Source organism: Oncorhynchus keta, chromosome 32 (assembly GCF_023373465.1).
Source record: "Oncorhynchus keta strain PuntledgeMale-10-30-2019 chromosome 32, Oket_V2, whole genome shotgun sequence".
Classification (NCBI taxonomy): Eukaryota; Metazoa; Chordata; class Actinopteri; order Salmoniformes; family Salmonidae; genus Oncorhynchus; species Oncorhynchus keta.
Genome location: NC_068452.1, coordinates 20,467,804 through 20,492,803, shown reverse-complemented (window position 1 = coordinate 20,492,803; position 25,000 = coordinate 20,467,804). Strand labels below are relative to the sequence as shown.

Below are 25,000 nucleotides of genomic sequence, written 5' to 3'. Positions count from 1 at the left end.
TTCTGGGGACATATCTGGGGACATATCTGGGGACATATCTGGGGACATTTCTGGGGACATATCTGGGGACATATCTGGGGACATATCTGGGGACATATCTGGGGACATTTCTGGGGACATATCTGGGGACATATCTGGGGACATATCTGGGGACATTTCTGGGGACAGCTCTAGCTGGGGACAGCTCACTAAAATCGGGGGCCTGTCCCCAGAAATCAGGGACATCTGATCGCCCTACCCCATGGCCTCATTCACACTTAAACACTTCGACCAACTAGACAAGACCCCAGCACGTCCACTGGCTTGGTACACGTGTAGGCTATCCCACTCAACACCTGTTTCAGGAAAACTTCATGCAGATAAGATTTGTGTTTCTTGACAGCCGTTTCAACATTCGATGTGTTCCTCCATGCTCTAAGATTTTCCCAAAGGAAATGCACGATTTTAATAGGGAAAAATGAAATGCAACTCTTGTGTCACAAAAGTCATTGTGGTGGCCTACAGTCCTGGATCAACAGCACATGGCAGCGTGTGTTTAACCTCCGTATTCCCCCATGTCATGCTCTGGGAGGGACTGGTGTGGGGTAATGTTCATAATGGACACAGATTAGGGTCATCGTTCAGACCGAGAGGCTCCAGTTGATTCACTCACAGTGAGCCGGCCCGCCCATCCGTCTATGGACTAAACACACAACACGAGCCCTCTCCATACTAATCCCAATGTCAATCCACCTCTGATCCTATGGATTGATAGGGAAACTCAGGGGACCAAGGGTATCAAAGTACACCAAAGGGCAACAACCACCCGGTCACCTATTTTAGGTCCAATCTAAATGAATCCAGTAAATGGAATAGAGAGCTTCTGTTGGGGTGAAAAGGGGTCAACACCCTCACCCTACCTCACTCTCCTAGGTTACGTGCCCTTCCTCTGGCTGTAACACCACCCGATGTTACAGGAAGGCCATAAAGATCCTCAAGGACATCAACCACCCGAACCACTGCCTGTTCACCCCGCTATCATCCAGAAGGCGAGGTCAGTACAGGTGCATCAAAGCTGGGACCGAGAGACTGAAAAACAGCTTATATCTCAAGGCCATCAGACTGTTAAACAGCCACCACTAACATTGAGTGGCTGCTGCCAACACACTGTCATTGACACTGACCCAACTCCAGCCACTTTAATAATGGGAATTGATGGGAAATTATGTAAATATATCACTAGCCACTTTAAACAATGCTACCTTATATAATGTTACTTACCCTACATTATTCATCTCATATGCATACGTATATACTGTACTCTACATCATCGACTGCATCCTTATGTAATACATGTATCACTAGCCACTTTAACTATGCCACTTTGTTTACTTTGTCTACATACTCATCTCATATGTATATACTGTACTCTATATCATCTACTGCATCCTTATGTAATACATGTATCACTAGCCACTTTAACTATGCCACTTTGTTTACTTTGTCTACATACTCATCTCATATGTATATACTGTACTCGATACCATCTACTGTATGCTGCTCTGTACCATCACTCATTCATATATCCTTATGTACATATTCCTTATCCCCTTACACTGTGTATAAGACAGTAGTTTTGGAATTGTTAGTTAGATTACTTGTTGGTTATCACTGCATTGTCGGAACTAGAAGCACAAGCATTTCGCTACACTCGCATTAACATCTGCTAACCATGTGTATGTGACAAATACAATTTGATTTGATTTGATTTTGGCTGGGCGTCACACAGCAACCTTTGGTTCAGCGAGTGTTTGTGTGGTAACACTGTGGATCTGACGGACAGTCAATATGCACTCCTAGCCAGAGCTTCTCAGCGGAGGGCCCAGAGCACAGAGCATGCTGGGTTGGTAAGACATCAGGATCATTTAGGCTGCATGTGTGTGCCATGTCACCGGACAGGGTTCTAATCCAGAGGTGATTCGTTGATCCAGAGGTGATTCGTTGATTCTGCCAATGGGATGTTTCTAACGATGTGTATTCCAGGAAATTAAAATAGTGAAATATTTTATGCTTATTTAGGTGCTCCATTAGTTATAGCTCACTCACAACAAAAGACAGTGCCTTTTTCCCCCCTCTCTAAGGTCATCACCAGAGCTCTTTGTTGATGAGTGTCTTGTTATCAATAACAGCATCAGTGGAATTGATTGGGCTGGTGTAATCAAAGCACTATGGATGGCCAATTGTGTGATACCTTACAAAGTAACAGCTGTTAATTAATTAAAAAGACAGTTAACTAGTTAACTATTGTCCGACAGTAACATAAAAAAAAGGTAGAAAACAATGGCTTAATCATGCACATAACAATAAGGACTTATTTTTTAAAACTTGCACCATTTTGTTTTGTTGTGTTCATTTGAGAGAAGCGTGTGTCTGTGTGGCTACCTTAAAACCTCTTGCGACGAGCAATCCCGTATCCGGGATCGTAATTATAGCCTCAAGCTCATTACCATAACTATTCATGAAAATCGCAAATGAAATGAAATAAATATATTGGCTCACAAGCTTAGCCTTTTGTTAAAAACACTGTCATCTCAGATTTTCAAAATATGCTTTTCAACCATAGCTACACAAGCATTTGTGTAAGAGTATTGATAGCTAGCATAGCATTAAGCCTAGCATTCAGCAGGCAACATTTTCACAAAAACAAGAAAAGCATTCAAATAAAATCATTTACCGTTGAAGAACTTCAATGTTTTCAATGAGGAGACTCTCAGTTAGATAGCAAATGTTCAGTTTTTCCAAAAATATTATTTGTGTAGGAGAAATCGTTCCATTTTGTTCATCACGTTTGGCTAAGAAAAAACCCTGAAAATTCAGTCATTACAACGCCAAACCTTTTTCCAAATTAACTCCATAATATCGACAGAAACATGGCAAACGTTGTTTAGAATCAATCCTCAAGGTGTTTATCACATATCTATTCGATGATAAATCATTTGTGGAAGTTTGGTTTCTCCTCTGAACCACATGGAAAAATGCATGCAGCTGGAGATTACGCAATAATTTCGACGGAGGACACCAAGCGGACACCTGGTAAATGTAGTCTCTTATGGTCAATCTTCCAATGATATGCCTACAAATACGTCACAATGCTGCAGACACCTTGGGGAAACGACAGAAAGTGTAGGCTCATTCCTTGCGCATTCACAGCCATATAAGATAATATCTTTGCAGTTTTGGAAACGTCAGAGTGTTTTCTTTCCAAAGCTGTCAATTATATGCATAGTTGAGCATCTTTTTGTGACAAAATATCTTGTTTAAAACGGGAACGTTTTTCATCCCAAAATGTTAATAGCGCCCCCTAATGCATAACTGGTTATTAAAGAACAACTGCCCCTTAGAAAAAAACTTCTCATTTCGATATTAGCCTATGTGGCGTCGATATGAGTCAGAAACAGTTATTCTAAATAGGATCATTTTGTCAGTCTGGTCCAAAATTGAGTTTTGTGAGACTTGTGGTCTTGACTGCAACGTGAGCTGGATTTAGACCGTCGTGAGACAGGTTAGTCTTACCCTACTGATGATGTGTTGTTGCAATAGGGAGCATCGGTAAATTTAACAATGTACATACGACAATATATTAAATTCCAATAGCTCCAAATTTCAATGACTCAAACCAACTATAAATACATAAATTCATATACAAATATTGAAAGCATTTAATGAGAAAACTACAAGGAAAATATTGTCTAATTTACATTGCGTAATTTATCGATGGTCCCTAACTATTCCTGGATATAGGCTAACCAAAGTCAAACCAACTTTGCTACGATTGCACACCAGCCGGCTGAAGCTAATCGGCTAAATGATTTGTCTAACTCTTCCAATCTGCGACACACACACAGGACAATTCAGTCATGGCACCTGGCATTTCCTTATTAACCAAATATAAAGTGAAGCCTAATCACGAAGTGCGTCGTCCTTTAAATAGATCAGGAGGAAGTGGCTTTGCGACTCCCCTCCACAGTGACCACGTAATTTGGTTTTATTGTGGTTGTGTGTCTGTTGGTACAACTGTCAAGTTTTCCTCAGCATGTGTGTGGTTACTTTGCAGTATGTGTGCGCAGGTGTTTGTGCAAGCGTGTATGGGGTTTTGCATGCACACTGCTGTGATCAGGGCTGGCTAGGTTACTTTTCAAATTTAATCCATTACAGTTACTAGTTACCTGTCCAAAATGGTTACTTTTGTATTACACAAACTCAGTAATGTAATCTGATTACTTTAAGATTACTTTTAGATTACTTTCCCTTTAAGAGGCATTAGAAGAAGACAAAAAGGATCCATCAAACACATTATTTTGATGTGTCATTATAGTGACGTGGTCACGCTCGCTCAGGTGGAACAAACTTAAACTTGTGCAATTTTTCAATGCTGAATTAATTGTCATTGAGAAAACAGAAAGGTGTCAAAATGTAATTTTTCACCAACATCCTTTCAGAATTGAAAAGTAATCCAAGTAATCTATATTTTCAAAAAGTATCTGTAATCTGATTACAATCGTTTTTGCTGGCAACGTAACTGAAAACAGAATTGTTTTTGTAATCAGATTACATGTAACTGACTACATGTTATCAGTTATTCCCCAACCCTGGTTGTAAGGTGAGGGTGGACATTTGCATATCTAGATAAAATCTTATTATATTAGGAAAGTGAATCCCATACTAATACTGCTCCTCTTTTGAATTGAATCATATTGATAGACAATGAATAAACCCAGGCTTTACATGCTTCCTATGATCAATGTTTTCCATGTGGCTTCTCTCTCTCATTATTTAACTGTAGTCAATATGAATGTGTCTCTCTTGTGTAGTGTAGAAGACCTATTCCTTTTGTGTGACTGCATGTGGTCATACATGTGCGTGCCTGTCCTCTGTGAGTCTGCAGGTGTTGTATAAACAGGTAAAGCACAAATATTAAAAGTAGGCAGAGTGATTTGTGGTGTGATGACACTGTAGGCAGTCATCATAAGATCAACCAGAGAGCACTTCAAGAGCATGGGGGCTTATTATGGTGTGTGTGTGTGTGTGTGTGTGTGCGCTGCTAAAATGCTACCACCCAACCCCGGTGTTATGATAAACGAGTTCCCTGTTGCCTGTTGGCTTTGGGTACACACATATACAGCACTGCAACAGCGCTCTCCATAAATCACACCTAGCACGGCCTACCTAAATGTCAACTCCATAGGAATTAACATTATATCTTGTGAAATGATTACCCCATGCTGTGAATATAATTTCAGTAAAATGCATTCATTTACATAATCTCAGACCCTATTCTAAACACGCACATCCACATAGTAGGTAGTCTTGCACATGTGCACTCTTGTACTCCAGCCAGTCAGCCAGCCAGCCAGCCAGTCAGCCAGCCAGCCAGCCAGCCAGCCAGCCAGCCAGCCAGCCAGTCAGTCAGCCAGCCAACCAGTCAGTCAGCCAGTCAGCCTGTGAGCTACAGGCTCTCAGCAGTGCACCCTGCTGCTGTGACAATAACAGCAGTACCATTTCCGATGAGGGGAGAAAGAGGAAGGATTCCGATCTTACAGCTCTGTTGCAAACAACAGTGGTTGAGGTTCTGGATCTGTCATGCTAGCTGATCCTATCAGGAGTGGACCAGAGGGTTGGGTCAGTACCAGGATCAAGAACTGCCCACATGGGTCTGGGTTTACAGTGGCAAGACAAAGTATGTGAACCCTTTGGAAATACCTGGATTTCTGCATAAATTGGTCATACAATTTGATCACAACAGGTCACAACAGTGAACAAACACAGTCTGCTGAAACTAATAACACATAAACAACTATACGTTTTCATGTCTTTATTGAACGCAACGTGTAAACATTCACAGTGTAGGGTGGAAAAAGTATGTGAACCCTCGGATTTAATAACTGGTTGACCCTCCTTTGGCAGCAATAACCTCAACCAAATGCGTTCTGTAGTTGAGGATCAGACCTGCACAACGGTCAGGAGGAATTTTGGACCATTCCTCTTTACAAAACTATTTCAGTTCAGCAATATTCTTGGGATGTCTGGTGTGACCTACTATCTTGAGGTCATGCCACAGCATCTCAATCGGATTGAGGTCAGGACTCTGACTGGGCCACTCCAGAAGGTGTATTTTCTTCTGTTAAAGCCATTCTGTGGTGATTTACTCCTGTGTTTTGGGTCGTTATCCTGTTGCATCACTCAACTTCCGTTGAGCTTCGATTGGCGGACGGATAGCCTTACATTCTCCTGCAAAATGTCTTGATAAACTTGGGAATTCATTTTTCCGTCGATGATAGCAAGCTGTCCAGGCCCTGAGGCAGCAAAGCAGCTCCAAACCATGATGCTCCCTCCACCATACTTTACAGTTGGGATGAGGTTTTGATGTTGGTGTGCTGTGCCTTTTTTTCTCAACATATAGTGTCATGTGTTCCTTCCAAACAACTCAACTGTAGTTTCATCTGTAGTTTCATCCACAGAATACTTTGCCAGTGGTGCTGTGGAACATCCAGGTGCACTTTTGCAAACTTCAGAAGTGCAGCATTGTTTATTTTGGACAGCAGTGGCTTCTTCCGCTGTGTCCTGCCATGAACACCATTCTTGTTTAGTGTTTTACGTATCGTAGACTCGTCAACAGAGATGTTAGCATGTTCCAGAGATTTCTGTAAGTCTTTAGCTGACACTCTAGGATTCGTCTTAACCTTATTGAGCATTCTACGCTTTGCTTTTGCAGTCATCTTTGCAGGACGGCCACTCCTAGGGAGAGTAGCGACAGTGCTGAACTTTCTCCATTTATAGACAATTTGTCTTACCGTGGACTGATGAACATCAAGACTTTTAGAGATACTTTTGGAACCCTTTCCAGCTTTATGCAATTCTTAATCTTAGCTCTTCTGAGATCTCTTGTTCGAGGCGTGGCCTTGTCCCGGACCTGCTGTTTTCGACTCTCTCTCTCTCTTCCGCACCTGCTGTCTCTAACTCTGAATGCTCGGCTATGAAAGCCAACTGACATTTACTCCTGAGGTGCTGACCTGTTGCACCCTCTACAACCACTGTGCATATTATAATCATTTTTTTGACCCTGCTGGTCATCTATGAAAGTTTGAACATCTTTGCCATGTACTGTTATAATCTCCACCCGGCACAGCCAGAAGAGGACTGGCCACCCCTCAGAGCCTGGTTCTTCTCTAGGTTTCGTCCTAGGTTCCTGCCTTTCTAGGGAGTTTTTCCAGGCCACCGTTCTGCTACACCTGCATTGCTTGCTGTTTGGGGTTTTAGACTGGGTTTCTGTAAAGCACTTTGTGACATCGGCTGATGTAAAAAGGCCTTATAAATACATTTGATTGATTGATTGATTGATTGATTGATTGATTGATTGATTGATTGATCCGCGCGACTGGAATTTAAAGGCAATGTTCCCGCTGCATATGTCAGCTCAATCGCCTTCCATTTCATCCACACTGCGGATCTTCCACGATGCGGATGGAATCGACCCCTTAGTGTATGTATAAGAAAGGACGAAAGTGGAACAGTCCTGTGTTTGTATTCGACTGACTCTTGACCGATGGCTAATTAACTGAGCAGTGGGGTAGTGTAGTGGGCAGGTGGGTGAGGATGGGTACTGGGGTAGGTGTGACATCATGCTGCCAGTAGCTATAATTACTTCCTGTATGTGTGGTCAGTGGAGAAGCTGCTTCCTCATAGTACCAATCTGTTGACTCAGTTAACCATTGGTCGGGTCAGAGGTCTCTTCTGATGTTTGCCGGTTACTCATCGAATCCCAGTGAATGGTGTCTGATATCATCATATATTCTACTGTGACACTGGGATGAGTGTGAGTGGATCTGACAGAGGTGTGACATGATAGAGCTCCCGAGTGGCGCAGCTGTTTAAGGCACTGCATCGCAGTGCAAGAGGCGTCACAACAGTCCCTGGTTTGAATCCAGGCTGTATCACATCTGACTGTGATTGGGAGTCCCATAGGGCGGCACACAATTTTTATTTTTTGTATTTTTTTATTTCACCTTTATTTAACCAGAGGTAGGCATCCGACTGTGATTGGGAGTCCCATAGGGCGGCACACAATTGTCCCAGCGTCGTCCGGGTTGGGCCGGTGTAGGCCGTCATTGTAAATAAGAATTTGTTCCTAACTGACTGGCCTAGTTTAAAAAGTGTACAAATAAAATAGAGCTGTGTAGCTACTGTACTGTGTATGACTCTTAGATGTTAGAGAACCTAGAAAGAAAGGGGCTGAGGTTCCTATAGGTAGGCTTGTTAAGGTGCAAGAAGAGGTCCTGTACATGGAGACGGTATGGGGATGCTGGTGTTTGTTTTATTTATTAGTATCCCCATTACCCGGCGCCAATGGCGACAGCGAGTCTTACTTGGGTCCGACACATAACGAAAAAGACATTACAGACAAAATACTTTACAATGTATGTACATTTAAAAACCTGAAACATTAATGGCATCAAACACATCCAAGATGTGGTATCCATGTAGTTGATACCATTCCATTGACTCCATTCCAGCCATTATTATGAGCCATCCTCCCCTCAGCAGCCACCACTGACATACATGTCAGTACATACACACAACAAGTAGGTCACATGGGGTAGAGGCGTTGTGCCGTGAGGTGTTGTTTTATTAGTTTTTTGAAACCAGGTTTGCTGTTCACTTGCACTATTTAAGATGGAAGGGAGTTCCATGCACTTGTGGCTCTGAATAACACTGTACCTTTCCTTGAATTAGTTCTGGACCTGGGGACTGTGAAAAGACCCCTGGTGGCATGTCTGGTGGGGTAAGTGTGTCACACCTGCTCCCGCTCCCCCTCTCTGACATTGGACTCACCTGGACTCCTTCACGTGGTTGATTACCCCCTGTATATCTGTCTGTTCCTCGGTGGTGCTCCCTGTGTCCGCATGAATTGTTATGTCTTCCTGTCCTGACACTGTTCCTGTTCCTGTTCCGTTTCATGTCCGTCAGCTATTAAACCTTCACTCCCTGTACCTGCTTCTCATCTCCTGCGTTGATCCTTACAGAATGCGGACACCATTACAAGAAGCACCAGGGAGTTTTTTAGGGTTTTGTTTTGTTGGTGACGTCGGACCCGGGCGTGCCGATGGACCCGGGCGTGCCGATGGACCCGGGCGTGCCTAAGCTGTCATGCCCTAGCTGGCTCAAGAGGTTTCCTTGCCTTGGTTGGCTCAGCAGGTTCCCATCTCACTTCACGCATCAGCTGGATCGTCAGGCTCCGACGGCTCGCAAGGCTCACCCAGGTGCGACGCCGGATGGCGCCCCTGGGGGTGGGTGGGGTACTGTCACGCCTGCTCCCTATCCCCCTCTCAGGCGCTCGAGGGCGCCATGCTACCCTTTTTCTTTTTACACGTACCTGTCACCATCATTACGCGCAGCACCGCTCATTGGACTGACCTGGACTCCTTCACGTGGTTGATTACCCCCTGTATATCTGTCTGTCCCTTGGTGGTGTTCATGTGTCCGCATCAATTGTTATGTGTTCCTGTCCTGACACTGTTCCTGTTCCGTGTCATGTCCGTCAGCTATTAAACCTTCACTCCCTGTCCCTGCTTCTCGTCTCCTGCGTCAATCCTTACTAAGTGTGTGTGTCAGTGCAGGGTGTAAGTTGACTATGCAAACAATTTGGAATTTCCAACACCGCTCTGGCTGTAGGGATGCTCTGACCCCCTATTTCGGTTTGTTTACCCAAAGCTACAACCTCCTGTCTTCGATCCACATGCAGCCCCGCATGTGCTGTACGTCTCTTCCTTCCAACACGATGATCATCAACATCTTTGTGTTTCACTTGTTTTTAGTTCATAAACTCATTAATACCAGCAGCATTCTGTTCAAGTAGGGAGAGAGACGTTCTTTATTTCTCTATTATATTTTGTTATCTGCCACCAAAAGAATTTCATTACTTTTCGGTCTGTGCTGAGTTTCCGAACCACAGTCAGCACCACCAGGCTTTTGATTTAAACCTTTGATGTTTTTGTTCTTGACAGAAGTGTTGCAGGGTTGCTAATGCCTCTTAATAGAAACAGAATCGCGGTGCACAAAGGGAAGGATTACTTTTCACTTTATTGTGTCGTTGCCTTTAGCACTTAGAGCGCGACCTAAAGGTCCAACCATTTAATTTGTCTGGGCTCTCCCAGGGCCTGACACGGAGAGGAAGGGTGATGCCACGGGAGAATTGAATAGAGTGTCCTGCTGCCTTAAGAGTTCAGGCAGACACAGGGCTGTGATAGCAGAGAGTGAATGAGGCTTTGCAGCTATGTGCTCTTAATCAGAGATGGACAGAGCAGAGATGAAGGGGTTAAAGAGAGCGAGGGGGGACAGGGATGGAAGTGTGGATTAGAGAGAGAGAGAGAGAATAGTAGCAGATGGGATATTGATCTGCTTGTGTGAGAGAGAGAGATTTTAATGAGTTGTGTTTGACAGTGTTATGTTGGATGGGTGGTTAGTCACTCCTCAGTCGTGAGTGCGTGCCTGGTTGCACACGTAAGTGTACTTTTAATTCCATAAAAGTTGCCATGCACATACGCAAACACTATTCCCGGTCGGTGTAGCTCATGAGTGTCTGTGTGAGGCCGGGCATCCTAATTGTACTGTATATCAATCACTTGTAAATCTATGTGCGTCTGAGTTAAATTATGGCCCAATGACGACAGTGAGAGAGACAAGGACGGACCGCCCCTTTATGGGACCTAGGTGCTGCCTCCACCTCTATCTCTGGGATCTGCCACACGCTGGGCTAATGAGATGGGCTAATGTAATGAAGAAGTACCTATACCTGGGGGACAGGACACCCCCTAGGGTTGACAGGGGATTCTAACATTTGGGAGTGTCTGTCATTGTGTTGTGTTGACATTGCAGGTGCCGGGTGGATATAGCGTCTCCCTTTAGAGATGGCTGGTATGACGTAGTAGAGCTCTGCAGCAACATTAGCGAGAGAGAGCCTCTCTCAGGTCCCCTGGGGGGTCCTCAGATCTAGTTTACACTGTTCTACTGCTGTCTTTTAATAGGCTGGCCCGTTAGCTGGCCTATCTACGAGGACCACCTCTGGAGAGCAGACCCACATCAGCCAGACCTGCACCCCACTCAGCAATGCAAGGGGCGCTAACCCTCACACTCTCTCTTGTTCTATACACACACATGCATGCACACACACACACGCACACTCACACTCACACTCACACACACACACACACACACACACACACACACACACACACACACACACACACACACACACACACACACACACACACACACACACACACACAAAGGTTTGGACACACCAACTAATTCAATGGTTTTTCTTTATTTGTACTCTTTTCTACATTGTAGAATAATAGTGAAGACATCAAAACTATGAAACAACACATATGGAATCATGTTGTAACCAAAAAAGTGTTAAACAAATCCAAATATATTTTAGATTCTTCAAAGTAGACATCCTTTGCCTTGATGACAGCTTTGCACACTCTTGGCATTCTCTCAACCAGTTCACCTGAAATGCTTTTCCAACAGTCTTGAAGGAGGTCCCACTTATGCTGAGCACTTGTTGGCTGCTTTTCCTTCACTCTGTGGTCCAACTCTTCCCTAATCATCTAAATTGGGTTGAGGTCAGGTGATTGTGGAGGCCAGGTCATTTGATGCAGCACTCCATCACTCTCCTTCTTGGTAAAATAGCCCTTACACAGCCTGGAGGTGTGTGTGGGTTATTGTCCTGTTGAAAAACAAATGACAGTCTCACTAAGCGCAAACCAGATGGGATGGCGTATTGCTGCAGAATGCAGTGGTAGCCATGCTGGTTAAGTGTGCCTTGAATTCTAAATAAATCACAGACAGTGTCACCAGCAAAGCACCCCCACACCTTCACACCTCCTCCTCCATGCTTCACGGTCGGAACAACACATGCGGAGATCATCCGTTCACCTACTCTCTGAATCACAAAGACACAGCGGTTGGAACCAAAAATCTCACATTTCCACTGATCTAATGTCGATTGCTCGTGTTTCTTGGCCCAAGCAAGTCTCTTCTTATTGGTGTCCTTTAGTAGTGGTCTCCTCTGAACAGTTAATGTTGAGATGTTTCTGTTACTTGAGCTCTATGAAGCATTTATTTGGGCTGCAATTTCTGAGGCTGGTAACTCTAATGAACTTATCCTTTGCAGCAGAGGTAACTCTGGGTCTTCCTTTCCTTTGGCGGTCCTAATGAGAGCCAGTTTCAACATAGCGCTTGATGGTTTTTGCGACTGCAAATCAATTTTTCTCCGCAATGACTGACCTTTGTGTCTTAAAGTAATGATGGACTGTCATTTCTCTTTGCTTATTTGAGCTGTTCTTGCCATAATATGGACTTGGTCTTTTGCCAAATAGGGCTATCTTCTGTATACAACCCCTACCTTGTCACAACACAACTGATTGGCTCAAACACATTAAGAAGGAAAGAAATTCCACAAATTAAATGTTTAACAAGACATACCTAATTGAAATGCATTCCAGGTGACGATCTCATGAAGTTGGTTGAGAGAATGCCAAGAGTGTGCAAAGCTGTCATCAAGGCAAAGGGTGGGTACTTTGAAGAATCTCACATATGAAATATATGTTGATTTGTTTAACACTTTTTTGGTTACTACATGATTCCATATGTGTTGTTTCATATGTAGAAAATAGTACAAATAAAGAAAAACCCTTGAATAAGTAGGTGTGTCCAAACATTTGACTGGTACTATACATGCATGGAAATGCACACATGCACACACACAAGGAAACACACACAATGTCAACCATTGAACCATGTCATAATGAATCCCACCTGAGTCATTGTCACACATTATTGAATGCAGGAGTGAAGAGCAAAGAAGTGTTGTTGTGTCCGGAGCAGGTTTGACTTGGTCCTACCAGCTCAGTTTAGTCTTCCATACCCCTAAGCTACTGATTAAAATACCATCGCTGAGTCGACTCACACAGCCCATTAGTGCCAACGGTTTTATATATAGGAGAACGAAAGAAGGAGAAAGAGAAACATCCAAGGGGGAGGTGTGAAAGTCCCATAAATCAAAGTAGGTTCAAAACTATCTCTTTTTCCGCTCACCATCACTACAGTTCTACACACGCACTCGCACACACACACTCGTGCACACACACTCGCGCACACACACTCGCACACACACACTCGCGCACACACACGCACGCACGCACGCACACACACACACACACACACACACACACACACACACACACACACACACACACACACACACACACACACACACACACACACACACACACACACACACACACACACACACACACACACACACACACACACAGCAGCTGAGGGGAGGATGGCTTGTAATAATGGCTGGAATGGAGTCAATATGTGACCCACCATCTGTTAAAATAAGGTCTCCTTTTGATTTAACCTTTGTGTAACCAGGTGAGTCAAGCACCTTCTTATTGATAATGACAGCCTGGCTCTCTTGAAGCTTGAGAGCTGTAATATTTCCCCTGTGCTTGTAGGCTCAGTGGGGGACAGGGAGTCCCGTGGGGAGACACATAACGGCTGCAGCCCCACCTGTGGAGCCCATGAGTGGCCCTGTGACAGCTCATCAACAGCCCACGTCTGGGGTCCAAATGGCAGCCTATTCTAATATAGTGGACTACCTTTGACCAGGGCCCGCCCCCGGTGCGCTATATATGGAATAGGGTGCCATTTGGGATGCACTCCTGCTCCTACAGAGCTGCTGAGAGGGCAGAAACACTGGGACTGATACTTAAGGATACTGAACAATGGCTGCAACTGAGGAGAGTGGGAGTGGGTGGGGGGGGAGTGGGGGGTAAAGTATAGCAGGAGTAATCTCACATGCTGTGCCCCTGTATAAAAGCGTCCATGTGAAAGTCACAGACGATCTTATGTAACGACAGAAGTGGGGCGATTGAAAGACTGGAAAATTACAAGTGGCTGTGTGTTATGTCATCTGGCCTGTCCCACCGTCATCCGCCCTGCTGCCACCGTCACCCAGCCGGATGTGTGTGTGTGTACGAGAAATGCCAGCTGTGTGTCTGTGTGTTGACCCGTAAACACGGCGCATATTACTTTTGGAAATGGCATGTGTGAATAATCACTGTGCATTGATGCCTGTCACAATAGCTGTTACTCACCCTGACCCCTCTATGCGTTTATAGCTGTATATACTCACCTATTCTATAATCGAGGGTGACCTTTTCCTGGAAGCAACTCGACGCCATTCATTGGTCCATTACACAAAGTCCTGAATCACTCTAGCAACCCTAATAGTCTACAGGTAGTAGTGGCGGTAAAGACGTTTAGGGTTAAACATTATCGTCTCTTCATTAACATGGGGAGGCCAGTTGTGATGTTAGTAAGAGCTGAGTCACTCATCACACACACTCTCTGAGGGTCCACACACACACACACACACTGTATAAATCATTTTGTTATACCACAATGACCTTAATTATCCAGCAACACCCTTTCAGCTCTAGGGCAAAAACACATACGCTTGCTTTGTCCCCCCTGTCTCTCGCTCACTCTCTCTCTCTCTCTCTCTCTCTCTCTCTCGTTCACCCTCTCACTCACTCTCTCTCTCTCTCTCTCTCTCTCTCTCTCTCTCTCTCTCTCTCTCTCTCTCTCTCTCTCTCTCTCTCTCTCTCTCTCTCCCTCTCTCTCTCTCTCTCTCTCTCGTTCACCCTCTCGCTCTCTCTCTACCTTTTTGAGCTCCCTTGACATTTGTTATTTTAATTGATCTTGCTCCGTCTGCCTCTCTGTTCTTCTCTCTCTCCTCTCTCTTCCTCTAAAGAACAACGGCATCTCAGAGCTCACAACCAGAGCCCCAGGAAGATCAGTCCTCGACATATCTGGATTGGTAGTACGTATAAGACCAAGACGCATCCCAGTATAGTAGCTGGGACATGGGCCTGCTGTGCTCTGTCTTACCCACTCTTCCACCACCACCTCAGGCAGGCGAGGGGGTTGGCTTTATCCAGCAGAGGTATCAGGTGTCAGACAGGCTGACCAGCAGCAGCAGCCACAGCAACAACCAGGGCCCCTCGCCAGGTCAGTGGAGAGAGATGGAGACGTAGGGGGTCACACAGTGAGGGGGCCCTGCTGGGATGTCTCCCACTGAGGGAGAAGAGAGACGGCATTCAAGCTGAGCGCCATGATGAGATTACAGAACCCGGCGGGCACAGCCCGGGGATGTGGGGGAAGGGAAGAGTGATGGGTGAGAGAGAAAGAGGAAAACGATAGGAGAGGGAGGGGGAGGTTGAGAGAGAAGGTTGTGAAGAAACAGAGGAGGGGGATTGAGGACATTGTCATGTCACTGTTAAGGAATGAAGAATGATATGTGGGGTGAACAGGATAAAGGGAGGAGAGGATGAAGTGGAATGGGATGAGAGGGAGAGAGTGAGAGTGAGAGAGGAGAAGTGAGGAGAAATACAGAACCTTCACGAGGAGATTAGGATGTGTTGTGTGGCCCACCAAGCCTGTGCTTTGGCAACAGTGACCTGCTTGCTCTGACGCACAGCTCCCAGACCCAGGAGGTTTTCCAAATGGAACCCTATTCCCTCGATAGTGCACTACTTTTGACCAGAGTTTTGACCGGGACACATGGGTCTCTGGTCAAACGTAGTGCTCTACTGTATGTAGGGAATAGGTTGCGATTTGGGATGCAGACTCTGTTTGCCCTGGTTAACTAGAGGAATGAGATCCACTAGGTCAAACACAAACACATCCAGAGAGCAACTTCACGGAAAATAGAGAAGTGCTACTGATGTTGTGTGAGACCATAAACAGAGAGGAGCAAAGGTTGGCTGGTCTAGATCTAGATCAACAAATCAACATTGTTTCAACTTCATTTGTCAACGTATTGTGTGACCTGTTGTCTACGTGGAAAATCAATTAGATTTTTTTTTAAAGTCATCAGCGTAAACTGTTGTTTTGAAGGTCAAATTTCAACGAAAGATTTATGTGATCATGGTAACCAATATTCAACACAGACAAACCTTGTATAAAATATGTTTAATTTTCACCGTTGAAATAACGTAATTTGCGATGTATTATCCACTCTAAGAAAAGTAGTCTGGGCAGCACCTCCTACTGGAGAGCACCTTAGAGGCCCGATATACTGCACATAGACTTGAAATCACTGGCCACTTTAACAAAGGAACACTAGTCACTTTCATAATGTTTACATATTTTGCATTACTCATCTCATATGTATATACTGTATTCTATTCTACTGTATCTTAGTCTGTGCCGCTCTGACATTGCTCGTCCAAATATTTATATATTCTTAATTAATTCCATTTTTACTTTAGATTGGTGTGTATTGTTGTGAAATTGTTAGATATTACTTGTAAGATATTGCTGCACTGTTGGAGCTGGAAACACAAGCGTTTCACTACACCCGCAATAACACCTGCTAAACATTTGTACAGTGGGGAGAACAAGTATTTGATACACTGCCGATTTTGCAGGTTTTCCTACTTACAAAGCATGTAGAGGTCTGTAATTTTTATCATGGGTACACTTCAACCATGAGAGACGGAATCTAAAAACGAAAATCCAGAAAATCACATTGTATGATTTTTAAGTATTTTATTTGCATTTTATTGCATGACATAAGTGTTTGATCACCTACCAACCAGTAAGAATTCCGGCGCTCACAGACCTGTTAGTTTTTTTTAAGAAGACCTCCTGTTCTCCACTCATTACCTGTATTAACTGCACCTGTTTGAACTCATTACCTGTATAAAAGATATCTGTCCACAAACTCAATCAAACAGACTCCAACCTCTCCACAATGGCCAAGACCAGAGAGCTGTGTGAGGACATCAGGAATAAAATTGTAGACCTGCACAAGGCTGGGATGGGCTACAGGACAATAGGCAAGCAGCTTGGTGAGACGGCAACAACTGTTGGCGCAATTATTAGAAAATGGAAGAATTTCAAGATGATGGTCAATCACCCTCGGTCTGGGGCTCCATGCAAGATCTCACCTCGTGGGGCATCAAAGATCATGAGGAAGGTGAGGGATCAGCCCAGAACTACACGGCAGGACCTGGTCAATGACCTGAAGAGAGCTGGGACCACAGTCTCAAAGAAAACCATGAGTAACACACTACGCCTTCATGGATTAAAATCCTGCAGCGCACGCAAGGTCCCCCTGTTGAAGCCAGCGCATAGGCCAGCGCATAGGCCCATCTGAAGTTTGCCAATGACCATCTGGATGATCCAGAGGAGGAATGGGAGAATGTCATGTGATAAGCCTTGATAAGCTCCTTTCCTGAGGACGGCTCACCTCTCACAGTTCTGGGCGACTTTAACCTCCCCACGTCTACCTTTGACTCATTCCTCTCTGCCTCCTTCTTTCCACTCCTCTTCTCTTTTGACCTCACCCTCTCACCTTCCCCCCCTACTCACAAGGCAGGCAATACGCTCGACCTCATCTTTACTAGATGCTGTTCTTCCACTAACCTCATTGCAACTCCCCTCCAAGTCTCCGACCACTACCTTGTATCCTTTTCCCTCTCGCTCTCATCCAACACTTCCCACACTGCCCCTACTCGGATGGTATCGCGCCGTCCCAACCTTCGCTCTCTCTCCCCCGCTACTCTCTCCTCTTCCATCCTATCATCTCTTCCCTCTGCTCAAACCTTCTCCAACCTATCTCCTGATTCTGCCTCCTCAACCCTCCTCTCCTCCCTTTCTGCATCCTTTGACTCTCTATGTCCCCTATCCTCCAGGCCGGCTCGGTCCTCCCCGTGGCTCGACGACTCATTGCGAGCTCACAGAACAGGGCTCCGGGCAGCCGAGCGGAAATGGAGGAAAACTCGCCTCCCTGCGGACCTGGCATCCTTTCACTCCCTCCTCTCTACATGTTCCTCCTCTGTCTCTGCTGCTAAAGCCACTTTCTACCACTCTAAATTCCAAGCATCTGCCTCTAACCCTAGGAAGCTCTTTGCCACCTTCTCCTCCCTCCTGAATCCTCCTCCCCCCCCTCCTCCCTCTCTGCAGATGACTTCGTCAACCATTTTGAAAAGAAGGTCGACGACATCCGATCCTCGTTTGCTAAGTCAAACGACACCGCTGGTTCTGCTCACACTGCCCTACCCTGTGCTCTGACCTCTTTCTCCCCTCTCTCTCCAGATGAAATCTCGCGTCTTGTGACGGCCGGCCGCCCAACAACCTGCCCGCTTGACCCTATCCCCTCCTCTCTTCTCCAGACCATTTCCGGAGACCTTCTCCCTTACCTCACCTCGCTCATCAACTCATCCCTGACCGCTGGCTACGTCCCTTCCGTCTTCAAGAGAGCGAGAGTTGCACCCTTCTGAAAAACCTACACTCGATCCCTCCGATGTCAACAACTACAGACCAGTATCCCTTCTTTCTTTTCTCTCCAAAACTCTTGAATGTGCCGTCCTTGGCCAGCTCTCCCGCTATCTCTCTCAGAATGACCTTCTTGATCCAAATCAGTCAGGTTTCAAGACTAGTCATTCAACTGAGACTGCTCTTCTCTGTATCACGGAGGCGCTCCGCACTGCTAAAGCTAACTCTCTCTCCTCTGCTCTCATCCTTCTAGACCTATCGGCTGCTTTCGATACTGTGAACCATCAGATCCTCCTCTCCACCCTCTCCGAGTTGGGCATCTCCGGCGCGGCCCACGCTTGGATTGCGTCCTACCTGACAGGTCGCTCCTACCAGGTGGCGTGGCGAGAATCTGTCTCCTCACCACGCGCTCTCACCACTGGTGTCCCCAGGGCTCTGTTCTAGGCCCTCTCCTATTCTCGCTATACACCAAGTCACTTGGCTCTGTCATAACCTCACATGGTCTCTCCTATCATTGCTATGCAGAGACACACAACTAATCTTCTCCTTTCCCCCTTCTGATGACCAGGTGGCGAATCGCATCTCTGCATGTCTGGCAGACATATCAGTGTGGATGACGGATCACCACCTCAAGCTGAACCTCGGCAAGACGGAGCTGCTCTTCCTCCCGGGGAAGGACTGCCCGTTCCATGATCTCGCCATCACGGTTGACAACTCCATTGTGTCCTCCTCCCAGAGCGCTAAGAACCTTGGCGTGATCCTGGACAACACCCTGTCGTTCTCAACTAACATCAAGGCGGTGGCCCGTTCCTGTAGGTTCATGCTCTACAACATGCGCAGAGTACGACCCTGCCTCACACAGGAAGCGGCGCAGGTCCTAATCCATGCACTTGTCATCTCCCGTCTGGATTACTCGCTGTTGGCTGGGCTCCCTGCCTGTGCCATTAAACCTCTACAACTCATCCAGAACGCCGCAGCCCGTCTGGTGTTCAACCTTCCCAAGTTCTCTCACGTCACCCCGCTCCTCCGCTCTCTCCACTGGCTTCCAGTTGAAGCTCGCATCCGCTACAAGACCATGGTGCTTGCCTACGGAGCTGTGAGGGGAACGGCACCTCAGTACCTCCAGGCTCTGATCAGGCCCTACACCCAAACAAGGGCACTGCGTTCATCCACCTCTGGCCTGCTCGCCTCCCTACCACTGAGGAAGTACAGTTCCCGCTCAGCCCAGTCAAAACTGTTCGCTGCTCTGGCCCCCAATGGTGGAACAAACTCCCTCACGACGCCAGGACAGCGGAGTCAATCACCACCTTCCGGAGACACCTGAAACCCCACCTCTTTAAGGAATACCTAGGATAGGATAAGTAATCCTTCTCACCCCCCCCTAAAAGATTTAGATGCACTATTGTAAAGTGGCTGTTCCACTGGATGTCATAAGGTGAATGCACCAATTTGTAAGTCGCTCTGGATAAGAGCGTCTGCTAAATGACTTAAATGTAAAAAAAATGTAATCTGATGAGACAAAAATAGAGCTTTTTGGTCTAAACTCCACTCGCCGTGTTTGGAGGAAGAAGAAGGATGAGTACAAGCCCAAGAACACCATTCCAACCTTGAAGCATGGAGGTGGAAACATCATTCTTTGGGGATGCTTTTCTGCAAAGGGGACAGGACGACTGCACCGTATTGAGGGGAGGATGGATGGGGCCATGTATCGCAAGATCTTGGCCAACAACCTCCTTCCTTCAGTAAGAGCATTGAAGATGGGTCGTGGCTGGATCTTCCAGTATGACAACGACCCGAAAGACAGAGCCAGGGCAACTAAGGAGTGGCTCCGTAAGAAGCATCTCAAGGTCCTGGAGTGGCCTAGCCAGTCTCCAGACCTGAACCAAATAGAACATCTTTGGAGGGAGCTGAAAGTACGTATTGCCCAGCGTCAGCCCCGAAACCTGAAGGATATGGAGAAGGTCTGTATGGAGGAGTGGGCCAAAATCCCTGCTGCAGTGTGTGCAAACCTGGTCAATAACTACAGGAAACTCTGTAATTGCAAACAAAGGTTTCTGTACCAAATATTAAGTTCCGCTTTTGTGATGTATCAAATACTTATGTCATGCAATGAAGCACGGGGGTGTCAGCATCATGTTGTGGGAGTGCTTTGCAGCAGGAGGGATTGGTGCACTTCACAAGATTGATGGCATCATGAGGGAGAGAAATTATGTGGATATATTGAAGCAACATCTCAAGACATCAGTCAGGAAGTTAAAGCTTGGTCACAAATGGGTCTTCCAAATGGACAATGATCCCAATGGCTTAAGGACAACAAAGTCAAGGTATTAGAGTAGTCATCACAAAGCCCTGACCTCAATCCTATAGAACATTTGTGGGCAGAACTGGAAAAAGCATGTGCGAGCAAGGAGGCCTACAAATCTGACTCAGTTACATCAGCTCTGTCAGGAGGAATGGGCCAAAATTCATCCAACTTATTGTGGGAAGCTTGTGGAAGGCTACCCGAAACATTTGACCCAAGTTCAACAATTTAAAGGAAATGCTAACAAATACTAATTGAGTGTATGTAAACTTCTGACCCACAGGGAATGTGATGAAAGAAATCAAATCTGAAATAAATCATTATCTCTACTACTATTCTGACATTTCACATTCTTAAAATAAAGTGGTGATCCTAACTTGACCTAAGACCAGGAATTTTTACTAGGATTAAATGTCAGGAATTGTGAAAAGCTGAGTTGAAATGTATTTGGCTAAGGTGTATGTGAAACTTCCGACTTCAACTGTGGGCATTGGGTTTCGAGCTTTGGTTGATTTCAAATTGAATCTACAAGCTAATAATAAATATGTGGGATTCACTTCTCCATTCAACCAAGAAAATAAAAGTTAAAGAATTGAGATTCAACTGTATTTAGATTTTTGGTTGAAATGAACACAGAAATCCAACATATCAATTGTTAATTAATTTATAGACAAGTTGGAATTAAAGCCAGGCTCAGTGGCACCAATGGGGCTATCCATGCAGAAGATACATCCCCTTAAAAAGTTTATATTAGGTTGCGTTGTCAACAAAACACAATTCAATATTACTTTTGTAAGACAGCAAATAGCCTAATGTGAAGGCTATTTTACGAACTAATATAGGAATATTCATTCAACGTTAAAATGAGTAACACATCCATGGCCACATTTTGAGGTTACTGTAACAATAAATGTCTTCTTATGTAATCATAGAAAGCGTGCATGTTCAGGATAGCAGGTCTGTGAAAATGTTCACAATTGCTATAATAATCTGCATAGAATCTAAAACAGCATTGATCCCTTGCACCATGTACTTTAATGTAATCTCAACTAACTGCAATCCAGCTCATTTGAACATGTTGCTTGATCAAACACAGTGATACCACATTAAGTTAAGTATAAATAAAGTATGAAGTACTTTTAAGTAGAAATAAACAAAACATCTGACATTGTATTCCCATTTCAACTTGTATGTGCTTTTAAATAGTTGAAAGCCCAGTGATAACACATTGAAATGACAACTAAACCAAATATCAGGCATTGATCTTTTCATTGGAATTTTAGATCAGGGGTTCTCAAACCTTTTGGTGCCGGCGACCCCTTTTGTGTTAGCAAATTCATCAGAGACCCATTCATAATCAGAACACAACTCGAGTGCTTTAACAATAGCCTACAAGGAGTTACTTAGTATGACATCTGCAGTACGTGGCTTGGATGAAGTCTCGGGCCCCGGGAAAGAACATTTAAAGGCCTCCTGGCATCAGAGAGAACATTAAATGCCTCCTGGCATCAGAGAGAACATTTAAAGGCCTCCTGGCACTAGAGAGAACATTTAAAGGCCTCCTGGCATCAGAGAGAACATTTAAAGGCCTCCTGGCACTAGAGAGAACATTTAAAGGCCTCCTGGCATCAGAGAGAACATTTAAAGGCCTCCTGGCAACAGAGAACATTTAAAGGCCTCCTGGCATCAGAGAACATTTAAAGGCCTCCTGGCATCAGAGAGAACATTTAATGGCCTCCTGGCACTAGAGAGAACATTTAAAGGCCTCCTGGCATCAGAGAACATTTAAAGGCCTCCTGGCATCAGAGAGAACATTAAAGGCCTCCTGGCATCAGAGAGAACATTTAAAGGCCTCCTGGCATCAGAGAGAACATTTAAAGGCCTCCTGGCATCAGAGAGAACATTTAAAGGCCTCCTGGCATCAGAGAGAACATTTAAAGGCCTCCTGGCATCAGAGAGAACATTTAAAGGCCTCCTGGCATCAGAGAGAACATTTAAAGGCCTCCTGGCATCAGAGAGAACATTTAGCAGTTTTCAATCAAATTTCCTGTAATTCTACCCATTTTGTCATGGGGAAAGAAATCTTTTTTTACTGTTGCTGCTTTGAAGCTGATATCCTGCCATTCAACACCGAGATAAAACCTTGCCGTTTTAAAGCTTAAATTACAGTGCATTTATGTAAAATAAAAAAACATAGAAAAATGTATAATTGGTGGAGTACTGTAGATACCAATATCCCTGTGAGCCTCCCAGGCTCGTGTTGCCCAGGATTAAGAACATACATTGTAAGCATTTCACAGTTAGTCTACACCTGTTGTTTACGATTGCATCTGAAATTGGATTTGATTTGATTGTAAATGAATAATTTTACAGTGTTTTTTTTTTTTTTTTTTACACACTATTAACTTATTCCACAGCTACTTGGCCAAAAGTCTTTTAATCTGTTGAGAGTAATATTACCCCCCAAAAATGTCTGTTAAAAAAAGTATATTTAAAAACAAAAATGTAGATCTGGAGGTGGACCCCAATTTGACAACCCCTGTTTAGATGGTTAAAAATAATATTGTTAACACATTGGGAATTCAACAAAGCTTTGGCTGTTTTTTTTGAATGGGGCAAAATAGGTTGGACTCTCGTTGATCAACTTACTAAATATTACCCAATTGTGTGCCCAGTGAGGAGACTTGTCATGACCGTTTTGTTTGACTTTCCAGGCTTCCATCCATATTGTACTGCACTATTCATCTCACCTGAATGCATGTATCCGAAACAACTTACCACACCTAGTTTGCAAACAGTTTTATGCTTGATCTATTTACACTGTTGGAGACTGTGTGCTTGTTGCCAAACCCTCACAGTGGGTTCTACCTGGAATTAAAACTACAGAACAGAAGGCCCCGTAAACCATTCTCCTTGACCCTCTCTCTGCATTCCTTCCATTGTCAAATGAATGAACCCGTCTGTCGCATACTGTGAGCACCTAGTTAGAGTGGGTAGCAGGTTACCCATTGGAACAGAGCGCGTGTACTACAGTATATATAGTAAACAGGAAGCCCAAGGGGAGTGAGCTCCAGTCTGCCTGCCACTGGTCTAGAGAGGCTGGAGAGAGGAGGGGAGAGAGGAGGGGAAAGAGGAGGAGAGAGGAGGGCAGTAACACTAACCTGATGCTGGGGTTAGATTCCGCCAATCTCCCACCTCCATATCCCTCAAGTCTGTGACGGGGAAAGGTATACAGTCCCCATACCATGCACACATTAACTGGAGATTGCATCAACGCACACATGTAATACAGTACACTTGCATGTACTGTAGGTATGCAGGGCCCTCACTGGGAAAATCAATTAGCCACGTGTTTTTGTTTCGCACATATGCAGACATGAATGCACGCTCACAGACTTGTTTGCTTGGGTGACATAGTTTTGCATCAAACTACTGTTCTGCAGTGAATACCCACAGGCACATGCATACTGATTGGTAAACTATGTTTGTACCATATAATGTATATATCAACCATGTACTAAGTACAGTGTATGTAATGACTAAAGTAGAGTTCAGAGTGATACTGATTTCTCCCGGGGGGTTGTTCTGTTAAGTGGGCTAAATCTACTTTCAAACAAAAGTATACACCTCACACACATGGTTATGGGCTTAAGAAAATGAAGACACTTGTACCATGTCAGATATATAGTTGAAATGTATTCAATTTTGAGTTTGCGTCACAATATTACACTATATACATCACAGAAGACTGAAACATAACAAAACCATTTGACATAGAAACACAGGATTTTTTTTGTGGGGGAAAAAGTGTATTCATTATGAAATTATGGAAAATACTAATAACATTGCACACATAAGGCCACGAGAGGGCGCTTTGGTCATTCGACTGCAGGAAAGGGATCTACGTGACATAATTGGATGTCCTCTGTTCTGATGACCAATTGTTGACCCCTAACCTCTGACCCCTGACCTGTCCCGACAATACTCAGACTTGACTCCTCCTCTGGAGTCAAATTAGGAGAACTGGACACATTACAAGCCCTGATGAGATGGCTGGCACCCAAAATACCGAATTGCTATTTGCATGTTAGAAACGTTCTACACAGAGACTTGATTTGTGAGGTTTTAACACTTCATCAAGAGCTTCGTAAGTCACTCAGGGTATTGGTGACAACGTTGGCTGGGACTTTGTTGTTGTTTACTCTTCAGCACAGCCTCACACAGAAATAAACAATGTTGATGATTCTCTACTTCTCTCTCGTGCGTGTCTAGATCCGGCGCCGGCGGCCCACACCTGCAACA

General features: G+C 44.8%; 1 protein-coding gene across 1 annotated transcript in view; it reads left to right on the top strand.

Moving 5' to 3' along the window:
• The window catches only part of LOC118365254 (protein phosphatase 1 regulatory subunit 1B-like), a 34,667-nt gene that overhangs the window by 4,065 nt on the left and 5,602 nt on the right, over nt 1-25,000 (top strand). Inside the window, exon 2 of the mRNA XM_052490842.1 lies at nt 24,971-25,000. This exon is cut by the window's right edge and continues 54 nt beyond it. Coding sequence (XP_052346802.1) covers nt 24,971-25,000 — 30 coding nt within the window. The remainder of the gene's footprint in view (nt 1-24,970) is intronic.